General features: G+C 46.6%; 1 protein-coding gene across 1 annotated transcript in view; it reads left to right on the top strand.

Annotated features, from left to right (window-relative positions):
* The window catches only part of furinb (furin (paired basic amino acid cleaving enzyme) b), a 109,680-nt gene extending 100,911 nt beyond the window's left edge, over window positions 1-8,769 (top strand). The window contains exons 14-16 of the mRNA XM_083654302.1: window positions 2,072-2,199; window positions 7,286-7,414; window positions 7,968-8,769. Coding sequence (XP_083510428.1) covers window positions 2,072-2,199; window positions 7,286-7,414; window positions 7,968-8,671 — 961 coding nt within the window. The 3' untranslated portion in view covers window positions 8,672-8,769. The remainder of the gene's footprint in view (window positions 1-2,071; window positions 2,200-7,285; window positions 7,415-7,967) is intronic.
* Window positions 8,770-14,822: the final 6,053 nt, after the last annotated feature.

The raw sequence follows: 14,822 nt of genomic DNA, 5'->3' as shown, positions 1-14,822 counted from the left end.
CACACTGCTGTCCCCCAGGTAAAGGCACAGGGACATATCCCATACACACACTGCTGTCCCCCAGGTAAAGACACAGGCTCATATCCCATACACACACTGCTGTCCCCCAGGTAAAGACACAGGCTCATATTCCATACACACACTGCTGTCCCCCCGGTAAAGACACAGGGTCATATCCCATACACACACTGCTGTCCCCCAGGTAAAGACACAGGCTCATATCCCATACACACACTGCTGTCCCCCAGGTAAAGACACAGGCTCATATCCCATACACACACTGCTGTCCCCCAGGTAAAGGCACAGGGACATATCCCATACACAGTACACACTGCTGTCCCCCAGGTAAAGACACAGGCTCATATCCCATACACACACTGCTGTCCCCCAGGTGAAGACACAGGCTCATATCCCATACACACACTGCTGTCCCCCAGGTAAAGACACAGGTACATATCCCATACACACACTGCTGTCCCCCAGGTAAAGACACAGGCTCATATCCCATACACACACTGCTGTCCCCCAGGTAAAGACACAGGCTCATATCCCATACACACACTGCTGTCCCCCAGGTAAAGGCACAGGGACATATCCCATACACACACTGCTGTCCCCCAGGTAAAGGCACAGGGACATATCCCATACACACACTGCTGTCCCCCAGGTAAAGGCACAGGGACATATCCCATACACACACTGCTGTCCCCCAGGTAAAGACTCAGGGACATATCCCATACACACACTGCTGTCCCCCAGGTAAAGACACAGGGACATATCCCATACACACACTGCTGTCCCCAAGGTAAAGGCACAGGGACATATCCCATACACACACTGCTGTCCCCCAGGTAAAGACTCAGGGACATATCCCATACACACACTGCTGTCCCCCAGGTAAAGACACAGGCTCATATTCCATACACACACTGCTGTCCCCCAGGTAAAGACACAGGCTCATATTCCATACACACACTGCTGTCCCCCAGGTAAAGACACAGGCTCATATTCCATACACACACTAGGGCTGCAACTAGCAATTATTTTCATTATTGATTAATCTGTCGAGTATTTTCAAGTCGTTTGGTCTGTAAAATGTCACAAAATGGTGAAAAATGATGATCACTTTTTCCCCAAAGCCCAAGATGACATCCCAATAACTGTGTTGTTTTTTTAAAAGAAGAAATTACTCTAAACCAGGGGTGTCAAACTGAATTTCATCCCGGGCCACATCAGCTTTATGGTTGCCCTCAAAGGGCCGGTTGTAAATGTAACACGATATAAATGTATCTAGCCTACGTGTTATCATATTACATACAGTAATTGCCTCTGATTCGATCACTACTGGTTTTTCGTAAACTAGCTCTGAAAGCAGAATTATAGGAAAAATAATGGTAAACAGACAACTAGTAGCCTACAACTATAAGAATTAATTAGAATTAGAATTGTATTGCGCAAATAGTATTTTTTGTTCGCTCTCGCGGGCCACATAAAATGAGATGCCGGGCTGGATTTGGCCCCCGGGCCTTGAGTTTGACACATGTGCTCTAAACGATGAATCGATCATAAGAAAAAGTAGGGCGATTTTCTGTCAATCGACTAATCGATTAATCAACTAATTGTTGCAGCTCCAACACACACCCAATCTTCCTACCCCTGATGTGTCTGTCTCTGTCTGTCTGTCTGTCTCTCTCTCTCTCTCTCCCTCCCTCTCACTCACTCTCTCTCTCTCTCACACACACAAGCACACACATATATATATATGTATATAACCCAACTGGCCTCCAGGTAATAACACTTTCATTCCAATTTGCAGCAGCCTTGGTAAAAGCTATGTGCGCACTTGCACTTATTTTTATCACAAACATTCCCACAGACGCGCTCTGTCTCAGAAGTCGGATGCCGCCTACTCTTTTCCGTGCCTGCTAACAAACACGCTAACAAAATCACCTAATGTTGAATGTCAGTAATATATGGTTTCTTTTCTTTTCTTGTGTCTGAGTGTGTACGTTTGTATCGTGTGTACGTTGTTTTGAAAAATTGAAAATAAAATCCTGTGCCTCTCGTCCAGGCCAGATGACTTCTCCTTGGAGGGCTTTAACGACTGGGCCTTCATGACCACGCACTCATGGGACGAGGATCCTCAGGGCCAGTGGACCCTGGAGATAGAGAACGTGGCAGTAAACGGACACGACTACGGTAACACAACGCATCGCCATCATCCTGTGGGCAATCGCTGTCCTCTCATCACCTCAAGTCTTTTCTGACTCCTCCCTTTCCTTTGTTTCCTCTGTATTGGTACCCAGGGAAAGGCTCTCATAAGCACATCCGGATGAAAACCTTACATAGCTGCCGGGCAGAGATGGATCCATTTGCAAGAAAAGTGTTCTGGAAACTTTTGATGAGGGCGCTTACTGTCACGACTTCAGTATCTTAGGAATATCTATTTTTTCTCCCCAAACACAGTGCTACATTTTCCTTCAAGGCGGGTACATTGTGCTAAATGAGTTATCTCGTTAGGTCCCCGAGCTTTCCTGTGGCACTGTTTACTCTGAGCGGCAAGGGAAATGAGCGGAGCCCAGACAGATCACTTCCTCTTCTCTGTTTGTGTTGATCCTCCCCCAGTGTTGTGTTGACTTCACTCACATTCCCTGTTTCTCTTCTCTCCACCCCCACATCCTCCCTGCGTGTTCCTCAGCCAGCTCACCCTGCTGCTCCTCCTCCTCTCAGGAGTGTTAACAAGCCTCATGCCCCCCCCCCCCCCCCCTTTTCTCTTTCTCTCTCCCTCACTCTCTCTCACTCACTCACTCTCAATTCAAATTCAAAAAGGGCTTTATTGGCATGATAAGGTGCATCTTCTATTGCCAAAGCATACATTAGTAGCACTTAGCAATTACAAAGAAACAAAAACAGAAAACAAGACATTTTGTTACCCGGTAACATAAATCACAAAATCTGAAGATATTCAAAGAGGAAAAATTAAATGGAATGTGATAAGATAGAATAGAATAGAAGACTGTTGTTGACCAGAATCTATTCAGAATAATAACAAAACGGTAATAAACGGGCAATTAAACTGTGATAGTACAAATAATGAGTATTTACAGTATATTAACAAAAAATTCACAGAATCTGTAAATAACCGTTGTTATTTTGAAATCTCCAGAAGAGAGAGAGAGAGAGAGAAAATAAGAAGAAAATAAGATCAAATAAAATGTTAGTGTTGACCAAAAAGCCTATTTGGAAGAACAAATTTAGACAAGTAAACCAATAAACTGGATGCTAGTGCAAATAATACAGTATGTTAAGTGTTCTGTGGTTCAGCCAGATGTGGACGGCTCTCCTGTCCACTCGGCTGATGGCAGCTCCACACATAATGTGCTGCTAAAATGGTGCATTCAGGTTTCCCTCACAGAAGATATTGAAGTGCAGATGTGTCCGTGATATTTTCAAATTCTTTGAATTCTTTGAATTCTTTGAATTCTGGTTGATTTTGGGGGAGAATGAGGCTCTAATTTTTTTTTTTTTGTGTGTCACAGTGTAACAGGAAGTGCAGCTCTGTCTCCACCTCTCCTTGTAAGCAGAGTGAACACAGCCTCTCCTCTCTGGGTAGCCAGGTCTGTCAGTGTCTGCCTGTTTCTATTGCCAGGCTATGATCACTGAGTCTGTACCTGGTCCATGTCTGCCACCGTGTAATCTCGATTTAGGGCCAAATAGCAATTTAATTTACTTTGGGTTTTTGTGGTATTCTTCCAATAGGTGATATAGTTTTCTTTTTGATTTGTGATCATTTGGTTGGGCCAGGTAGTCTGAGGTTGGGGAGGGTTGAGGGTCAGTCTCAGGACCAGCGGGACTCCTCTCTATCCTCTCCTCTTGACTTTGTAAGGCTTGGTGATGGTAGGATGGAGGGGTCACTAGTTTTGAGGTGTCTGTAGAATGTAATGGCTCTTTTCTTTTTTTTTCTTTTTTTTACTTATATTTTTATTTCATTTTTTTTTTATACACAAACAAGTAAACAAAGTAAAATAAAGTAAAGGGAGAGGGGGGAGAGGTAAAGGAGGGGGGTTGTACAATGGGAATTACAAACATGTGGTTTATCGTTCACAGGTATGCAGTGGCAACACAACACTTATTCAGTTATACTTAGAATAACACAACATAACACTCAGAACATGGTTATACAGTTATAGTGTGATCAAGAGGAGGGTCTATAGTAGCATATTGGTATAGTGTCTGTCTTTATCAAAAAAGGCACGTGCAATGTCCCAGTGGCCCTGCATGCCCCTGTCAAAGTCGAGGAACAAATTAGACGCTCTTTCCATGCTTAAAAGATCAAGATAGTCTTTAAACCATTTACATAAAGCAAAGCACGAAGGCTTATGTACCTTCCAGTTTAGAAGGATAATTCTCTTTACAGACAAAAAACCAAGGTTTAAAAGAAGCTGTACAGACCTGGATTTTATATTGTCAGGTTTTAGCCCGAGAAGGCAAATAATAGGACAGGTAGGAACTTGCACATCCAGCATATCTGTTAGAACCCCCATGACCCCAGACCAGAAAGCCTTGACTGCAGGGCAGTCCCACAGAAGGTGTAAGAGAGAGCCATGTTCTCCACAGTTGTGCCAGCATTGGTCTGACATTTCACTGTTAATTTTAGCAATACGAGAGGGGGTCATGTAGGCTCTACATAAAATCTTAAATTGAATCACTCTGTATCGCACACACCTGGATGAGGAGGTACCCTTCCGCCAGATGTCGCTCCACTGTTCTAAAGTGAGTGATTTGACAAGGTCCTTTTCCCATGCCTGTTGCGTGGGTATGAATGGATTGGATAAAGCAAATGATAACAGTCTGTAGATGTTGGAGACAGTGCCTCTTTTTGTAGCAGCTAACATTAGACTGTGGTCTAGTTCTGGTTTGGAAGCAGGGGAGGATATATTCTCACCTGTCCCTTTACTGATAATTGATTTAATCTGGAAATAAGACAAAAATGATGATTGAGGTAAGTTGTATTCAGCTTTCACCTCATTGAAGGGACGGAAACCATTCTCATTAAACAACTGTCCAATGGAAATGAGACCGTGCTGTTGCCATAGTTTGTTTATCAGTGGTTTCCCTCCTGCAGTCAATAAACTATTAGACCAAATAGGACAGGAAGGTAGCATTAATCCATTCATACCCAGTTTTCTATGAAGCACCTTGGCGATGGAACAAGAGAAGTCTATTATAATGTTGGTAGGGGCTGTTGGGGGCTTAGTAGAGTACCATAGAGAAGTTGGTGTGGTAATACTAGCACTACTAGAGATGGTCCTCCCCTCCAACCACTCCCAACTGCCCTCTATTGGATTGCCTTTGTAGGCCCAGGCAAGCGGGTATCTTGCATTAAAAGATAAATAGTAACGGTATACATCCGGTGCCCCCAAACCACCCTGTGATCTTGGTACAGAGAGTTTTTTATAGGCTATTCTTGGTTTTTTATAATTCCAAATAAACTGGGTAAACAGTGAGTCGATCTGTCTGAACCATGTTAGAGGAATTTGGAGAGGGATGGCTGAGATAATATATGTGAGCCTGGGTAATACATTCATTTTAAGTATTTCGACCCTTCCCCATATTGATAATGGTAAAGCAGTCCATCTTTTCAAGTCATCCCTGATTTTAACTAGCAACTTAGGGCCATTCAAGTTAAATATTTGGGTAATTGGGGAGATAATATTAATACCTAGATATTTCATGCCCTTGTTTTCCCAAACAAAGGGCGTTCCTGCTAAGTCTGTTTGAGACGTATATTGGTTCAGAGGCATCGCCTCACTTTTACTCCAGTTTATTTTATACCCTGAGACATAACTAAAAGATTCAACAAGTTCGAGAAGTACAGGTAAAGAGGCTGAGGGTTCACCCAGAGTGACAAGGATATCATCTGCATATAGACTCAATTTGAAATTGTAATTGTGCACAGGAATCCCTATAATATCTTTGTTGTTACGTATCGCACAGGCAAGTGGTTCCAGGGCGAGGACAAAGAGCAATGGGGACACAGGGCATCCTTGATGGACACCACGATGTCGGGTGAATGGGCTAGATATCAGACCGTTAGTTTTTACACAGGCCACTGGTTCATAATAAAGAGCCTTTACCCATCGTATAAATTGAGGGCCAAATTCAAATTTAGAGAGCGTGTAGTAAAGAAATGGCCACTCAATTCTATCAAAAGCTTTCATTGCATCAAGAGAAGCTGCAATTGCCGGTGTCTCCAGTTGGTTGGCTGCCATTATAACATGTAACAACCTCCGCATGTTATTAGCAGAGACGCGACCTGGAATAAAACCAACCTGGTCTATGTGGATTAAGGATGGGACCACTCTCTCCAAGCGAAGAGCAAGAGTCTTCGCTAGAATCTTATAGTCGTTATTTAATATACTGAGGGGCCGATAGTTACCCATCTCCAGCAGGTCTTTACCAGGTTTGGGCAGGACAGTAATAGTGGCACGTCGCATAGAGGAAGGCATTGACTCCGATTGAATAATTTCGTTGAAAAGCAATAAAAGGACTGGTGCGAGGACCTCACTAAAGCATTTATAAAATGGCTCTTTTCTGAATGTCAATTAGAAGAGGGAATTGGCCAAGTTCCGCTCTGCATGCATTATTTGGGGTTTTTCTTTTAACTTTTAGAATGTATTTGCAAAATTCAGTGTGAAGAATCTCAATTTGGTGTTTGTCCCAATTAGAGAATTCCTGGTTTGCTAGTGGACCCCATACCTCACTACCATATAGGACAATTGGTTGGATTACTGTTTTGAAACTTTTGAGCCAGATTCGGATTGGGATATTCATTCGGATGGATTTTCGGATGGCGTAAAAAGCCCTTCTTGCCTTTTCCCTCAGGTCATTCACAGCCATGTTGAAGTTCCCTGTAGAGCTGAGTTTTAGTCCTAAATAAGTGTATGTGTTTGTGTGGTCTATGGTGGTGGAGCCCAGGACAAACTGGAGTCTGTTTCCCTGACACCTGGACCTTTTATGGAACACCATGATCTTAGTCTTTTTTATGTTGACTGTCAGGGTCCAGGTCTGGCAGAACTGCTGCAGATAGTCTAGGAGCTGCTGTAGGCCCTCCTTGGAGTTAGACAGCAGCACCAGGTCATCTCTGCGTACAGGAGACATTTGATGTCTGTGTTGTTGAGGGTGAGGCCGGGAGCTGAGGAGTCCTCCAATGTATTTGCCAATTTGTTGATATAAATATTGAATAGCGCCCCCTTCCCTCTCTCTCTCTCTCTCTCTCTCTCAGGCGTGTTGAGTCAGTTCACCCTTATCCTGTGGGGTACTGGACCCAGCGCAGTTAACCCCTCATCGTCTGACTTCCCTCGGCCGTCCAACAACAGCTGCAAGACCTTTGATGCCCAGCAGATCTGCATAGGTGAGACTGTCGGGATGCTACTAATGCTGAAACCACAAACATGCTTCACACACGTCCCTCCCAATGTTGTCTTTGTGATCGAGCAGACTACAGGTTACTACAGGTCAGACTATGTTCAGTACAAACAGTCAGAGCTGATTGTTGTGAATATGGATTAGCCATTTACAGTAAAAGGCTGTTTTGTGGGCTATGAATATGCACATTGCCGTATGTTCCATCAGGTTGAATCAGAGATTGGGACTTATGGAGTATCAGCAGGAGGGAGCAGAACTGTGTCAGCTGCTGGGGAGGGTGACTCCCCGCTGAAAGGCAGATGGGTCACAAGCTTCTCGCTGGTACCCAGCAGTTAGACACTCCCTTCAAATTCATTTCAAAGTACTTGTCAGAGATGTAGCAAAAAAAATCTACATTTCAGGAGTCATTTGTTGTTAATTGTTGTTGTGTACTGTACAGTATATGTTTATTGTTGTTGTGTATTATGATGTTTGTTTGAGAGTTTGTATGAGGCTTAATCCCTACTATGTGTTTGTTATCGCTCTGATTCCCCGTCCAGAGTGCAGCCCTGGCTTCTCCCTCTTCCTGCAGGGCTGCGTGAAGTTGTGTCCCCCGGGCTTCACCTCCGGGCCGCAGCTCCTCAACCTGTCCCTGGAGAACTGGGTGGACCTGTCCTCCGTGCAGGCCTGCCTGCCCTGTAGCCCCGCCTGCCTCACCTGCTCCGGACCCGGGCCCACAGACTGCCTCTCCTGCCCGCCTCACAGCCACCTGGTCCTCACCTCCTGCCTGCACCAGAACCAGGTCCAGCGCAAATCCCCTTCCGGAGGGGGGGAGCTCCAGGGCGAGGCAGCCCCGCCGGAGGAGGAGGAGAGCCCAGCGGAAGACGACAGAAGAGAGGGAGCGGAGCTGCCGGGACTCAGCATAGCTCCGCCCTCTCAGCTGCCCGCGCTGCTGGCCGTCCTCAGCTGTGCCTTCATCCTGGCCGCCTTCGGGGGAGTCTTCCTCCTGCTGCAGATGCGCTCAGGCAGCTCCTCCTGGGGCTGCAGGACCAAACTGCCCTCGGTGGATTCGGGGACGAGGGGGATCAGAGTGGGCTTTGGCTTCGGCCAGGGACGAGAGAGGAAGGCACGGATATGCTACAAAGGGATCCCCACTGTGTGGGGGGACGAGGACATGTTTGGCTATGAGTCTGAATCAGACAGTGAGGAGGTGGACTGTCACAGCGAGAGGACAGCTTTCATCAGAACACAGAGCTCACTCTAGCACTCTGCTCTGTCTGAGCCTGACATAGAGAGAGAGGACAGTTGTCATCAGAACACAGAGCTCACTCTAGCACTCGGCTCTGTCTGAGCCTGACATAGAGAGAGAGGATAGTTTTCATCAGAACACAGAGCTCACTCTAGCACTCGGCTCTGTCTGAGCCTGACATAGAGAGAGAGGACAGTTGTCATCAGAACACATAGCTCACTCTAGCACTAGGCTCTGTCTGGGCCTGACATAGAGAGAGAGGACAGTTGTCATCAGAACACATAGCTCACTCTAGCACTCTGCTCTGTCTGAGCCTGACATAGAGAGAGAGGACAGTTTTCATCAGAACACATAGCTCACTCTAGCACTCTGCTCTGTCTGAGCCTGACATAGAGAGAGGACAGCTTTCATCAGAACACAGAGCTCACTCTAGCACTCTGCTCTGTCTGAGCCTGACATAGAGAGAGAGGACAGTTGTCATCAGAACACAGAGCTCACTCTAGCACTCTGCTCTGTCTGAGCCTGACATAGAGAGAGAGAGGACAGTTGTCATCAGAACACAGAGCTCACTCTAGCACTCGGCTCTGTCTGAGCCTGACATAGAGAGAGAGGATAGTTTTCATCAGAACACATAGCTCACTCTAGCACTCTGCTCTGTCTGAGCCTGACATAGAGAGAGAGGACAGTTTTCATCAGAGCACATAGCTCACTCTAGCACTCGGCTCTGTCTGAGCCTGACATAGAGAGAGAGGATAGTTTTCATCAGAACACAGAGCTCACTCTAGCACTCTGCTCTGTCTGAGCCTGACATAGAGAGAGAGGACAGTTTTCATCAGAGCACATAGCTCACTCTAGCACTCGGCTCTGTCTGAGCCTGACATAGAGAGAGAGGATAGTTTTCATCAGAACACAGAGCTCACTCTAGCACTCTGCTCTGTCTGAGCCTGACATAGAGAGAGAGGATAGTTTTCATCAGAACACAGAGCTCACTCTAGCACTCTGCTCTGTCTGAGCCTGACATAGAGAGAGAGAGGACAGTTGTCATCAGAACACAGAGCTCACTCTAGCACTCGGCTCTGTCTGAGCCTGACATAGAGAGAGAGGATAGTTTTCATCAGAACACATAGCTCACTCTAGCACTCGGCTCTGTCTGAGCCTGACATAGAGAGAGGACAGTTTTCATCAGAACACATAGCTCACTCTAGCACTCTGCTCTGTCTGAGCCTGACATAGAGAGAGAGGATAGTTTTCATCAGAACACATAGCTCACTCTAGCACTCTGCTCTGTCTGAGCCTGACATAGAGAGAGGACAGTTTTCATCAGAACACATAGCTCACTCTAGCACTCTGCTCTGTCTGAGCCTGACATAGAGAGAGATAGTTTTCATCAGAACACATAGCTCACTCTAGCACTCGGCTCTGTCTGAGCCTGACATAGAGAGAGATAGTTTTCATCAGAACACATAGCTCACTCTAGCACTCGGCTCTGTCTGAGCCTGACATAGAGAGAGACAGTTTCCATCAGAACACATAGCTCACTCTAGCACTCGGCTCTGTCTGAGCCTGACATAGAGAGAGACAGTTTCCATCAGAACACATAGCTCACTCTAGCACTCGGCTCTGTCTGAGCCTGACATAGAGAGAGACAGTTTCCATCAGAACACATAGCTCACTCTAGCACTCGGCTCTGTCTGAGCCTGACATAGAGAGAGACAGTTTCCATCAGAACACATAGCTCACTCTAGCACTCTGCTCTGTCTGAGCCTGACATAGAGAGAGACAGTTTCCATCAGAACACATAGCTCACTCTAGCACTCGGCTCTGTCTGAGCCTGACATAGAGAGAGATAGTTTTCATCAGAACACATAGCTCACTCTAGCACTCTGCTCTGTCTGAGCCTGACATAGAGAGAGAGGACCGTTTTCATCAGAACACATAGCTCACTCTAGCACTCGGCTCCGTCTGGGCCTGAGGCTCAGATCTCACTCAGATGAACGAGTGAACGAGAACCACATAGGCTCAGCTCAACCATCTGAAAACAAAAACATAGGGCTCACTATCTTACCTACATCCCATTCAAATGGATTAAACAAAATCAATCATTTATGTGTTTTGTTTTGTTTTTTTATTTATTTATTCATTTGCATTTGTTATTTTATGAACACCTTGATGCTGGATGTATTCATTATGTATTTGCTTTGACACTCAAACACCAGGCTAATTAAGTTTATTTGACATTAGAATTTTAGTTTTGAACCGTAACCTTGCGAGGCAGCTGGATTCGTGTGAGATCATGAGATCACGATCACATGACAAATCCATCTTGCCACGCTCCAATCGATTGGTTAGAATCTGAACCACCCGTGGCTCGTACCAATCAGCGTCCAGAGGCAGGTCCGGGCGGGCTTTAGGTGTGACGCCAGCGAGAGCGAGCCCATGATAGACAGATGATTCATCCAATCACCTGCCAGGTTTTTTTTTTTTTAAGTGCCTGCCTGAAAAGGGTTTCCCGAGCGACTCGTGGTGTGTGTTATGTGAAAACAAACCATCTGGCGGCACCATGTTAATTGAACATTCATTCTCAAATACACTACTACCGCATGCGCTAGGACGTGTCATCAGTGATGTTATCTGGGGTCGTAAGGTGTTTCGGGTCTGTCAACATCATACACCCTCGCCCAGTAGACCCAGCCGAGGCCAATTAAGACCCCGACTCACGTCCCAGAAGCCGCTACGGATCAGCCTTACTACTCTATCTGCAACGTTGCCCGCGGGAGGGGTAAAAGAGAACCCAATCCGCTGCAATAGAGCTAGTGCTACGCCGCAGTATTGGCCCTTCGGTGCATGGAGGATCTAGGCTCTGTGGGTTTCTCCCGGCCGTGCTCCTCCTTCGTCTCACCAGACCCCCCTCATGACAAAGGCAATCCAGAGGCTGAAGGGATGCCTCAAGGACGCCTCAAGAGGGCCTGTGCGCTGCACGTCATTTACCTGCGTCGAGCACCTCGCTCTAGCCTGGAGGACCCCAGGCCGCGCCGATCTTGCGCAGATTTTCAGAAGGCTAATCCGTAGCGTTTGTGGATTTCTCCCTCACGAGAGAGCCAAGATGGGGTGCTAATCCCATCCCGTACCGGGTTGCCGTCTCTCCGGCCGTCAACTGTCTCTCCAGCTCGTCACCAAACTATACTTGGTTGTCACCTAGTCTTTCCTAAGTGTCACTGGCCAGAGGCAAGCCAGGAATCTACATTCTCAAATACACTACTACCGCATGCGCTAGGACGTGTCATCAGTGATGTTATCTGGGGTCGTAAGGTGTTTCGGGTCTGTCAACATCATACACCCTCGCCCAGTAGACCCAGCCGAGGCCAATTAAGACCCCGACTCACGTCCCAGAAGCCGCTACGGATCAGCCTTACTACTCTATCTGCAACGTTGCCCGCGGGAGGGGTAAAAGAGAACCCAATCCGCTGCAATAGAGCTAGTGCTACGCCGCAGTATTGGCCCTTCGGTGCATGGAGGATCTAGGCTCTGTGGGTTTCTCCCGGCCGTGCTCCTCCTTCGTCTCACCAGACCCCCCTCATGACAAAGGCAATCCAGAGGCTGAAGGGATGCCTCAAGGACGCCTCAAGAGGGCCTGTGCGCTGCACGTCATTTACCTGCGTCGAGCACCTCGCTCTAGCCTGGAGGACCCCAGGCCGCGCCGATCTTGCGCAGATTTTCAGAAGGCTAATCCGTAGCGTTTGTGGATTTCTCCCTCACGAGAGAGCCAAGATGGGGTGCTAATCCCATCCCGTACCGGGTTGCCGTCTCTCCGGCCGTCAACTGTCTCTCCAGCTCGTCACCAAACTATACTTGGTTGTCACCTAGTCTTTCCTAAGTGTCACTGGCCAGAGGCAAGCCAGGAATCTACATTCTCAAATACACTACTACCGCATGCGCTAGGACGTGTCATCAGTGATGTTATCTGGGGTCGTAAGGTGTTTCGGGTCTGTCAACATCATACACCCTCGCCCAGTAGACCCAGCCGAGGCCAATTCAGACCCCGACTCACGTCCCAGAAGCCGCTACGGATCAGCCTTACTACTCTATCTGCAACGTTGCCCGCGGGAGGGGTAAAAGAGAACCCAATCCGCTGCAATAGAGCTAGTGCTACGCCGCAGTATTGGCCCTTCGGTGCATGGAGGATCTAGGCTCTGTGGGTTTCTCCCGGCCGTGCTCCTCCTTCGTCTCACCAGACCCCCCTCATGACAAAGGCAATCCAGAGGCTGAAGGGATGCCTCAAGGACGCCTCAAGAGGGCCTGTGCGCTGCACGTCATTTACCTGCGTCATTTACCTGCGTTGAACAGATCATATCTGTTCAACTAATGGAGTGCATTATTTACACAAATGTGGATCTAATTTGACCACTTCTATTTGAACCTGCAAGAACCGTGTATCTTTATAAAAGGTCAGCCAGGTATTTCATGAATTTGTTTTACTTGGACACAGTACATCTAATTGGTTTGGTCCAAGGGAAGGAGGGAAGCTGACATGGGGGAAACTGTTAGCTGTTAATTAACAATATGAAAAAATTGAATGCGAGATTCAGAATGACTGCAGGATATGTGGAGATAATAACACAGTCTGCAGGCTGTTTGATAAGGACAATGTGGAGGTTGCTCTGTTTTCAATCAAGGCACGGTGGCAATTTGCCAATGCAGCATATAGGCATATGAGATATATCAGTCTCATTGATTTGTGCCATAATAGCAGTCTGCAGAGGAGCGCACACCATTGTTGAATGGGGGGGGGGGCACTTATCCCAAAGCTGCTTGTCTGACCTTTTGAACATTTCTCCACTTGGTTGCTACTGGAAAGAAATAAGATCATTTTGTCTTCATTCTCCCTGTAGAGCCTATATTGATTTTGGGGCGTCTCTCCCAGAGATGTCTTCATCAGGGTAAAGCGCCTTCCCTTTCTATTGCGAGCAACATGCATTTTGGAAGACAAATGTGTGCCGTGTTTCTCTCCCAGGACAATGCAGACTTGTGGCCACACAAGTTGAAACCCAAGCCTTTGGATCTAAAGGCCAGAATGGTTCAAATGATTAAAAGTGACGAGTGAACGAAGAGATTATTGTATTGTATTTTCTATGTTTCTTTTATATCCTTTTTTATTTAACTGACGATGGATGTTAATATTGTGGAGATCTATTTCATGCTGGAATAAAATGACTTACTGTGTCATGCAGACTTTTGTTTTGGTGGAGTTTAAAAGTTTGAGGGTTTGAAACACTGTGCCAGCCAGTACACACAAAAACATACACACACACACACACACACTGTGCCAGCCAGTACACACAAAAACACACACACAAGAGAGAGAGAGAGAGCAGATGTTTTCATCACTTCTTCATGGCCATACATCACTGGGCGCTGAGTTTTCACAGTGTGCCAGCAGTCATCTGTTCCCCACTACCCAGATCCCTGCCAAAAAGCCTCCCAGATAGTTTCCCAAGTTGCAGATTCCGCGACAATATGGTGGGGGCTATTAATATTTAAATTAGATTAATATAAATGGAAACGCTTTGCGCACGCCAATAGCAGTACTGCATAGTTCATTAACAGCCGTTTTCCTCTCGCGCCCTATAGAGGAGCAGGGGGGGCCGGCCGGCTCCATGGGCGATGCTTCATTCATCGCTGTGGCCGGTAATTAGATCTGCCGGGAGAAGCCGCTCCTCAGTTCACCGGCCCCTGAATAGGTCATGCTATGCATGATAATATGTGTGAAAGTGTGTGTGTGCGTGTGTGTGTGTGTGTGTGTGTTGCGTGCTCATGTCTGTGTCTTAAATCGATGGAACAGTCTGAAAGCCACGTATGCATTGTCATTCACACCCTCATTTCACTGGACGTCTGTTCTGAATGGTGTGAGCGTTGATCGGTGTCCATGTCCGTGTCCAGTCAGTGTCCATTAGCTTGAATTAGTTGGTTGGTCTGACATGGCCTTCTCTCTAAGTATTCTTGATTATTCAAATTAGATTCATTAAAATACATAAAACACTAATAAATCACATCCACTTGATTTCACATTCTAAATCTTTCCAAATACATAGATTCACGGTGTATATAGTCACAGTATTCTAGTCTTGCAGAGTCGGGTCTGATTTGTGCGTTTCTATTGAATCTGAAC

Source organism: Poromitra crassiceps, assembly GCF_964638095.1.
Source record: "Poromitra crassiceps genome assembly, chromosome: 18".
Classification (NCBI taxonomy): Eukaryota; Metazoa; Chordata; class Actinopteri; order Beryciformes; family Melamphaidae; genus Poromitra; species Poromitra crassiceps.
Note: the sequence above shows the minus strand (reverse complement) of the source record. Positions and strands in the feature narration are given on the sequence as shown.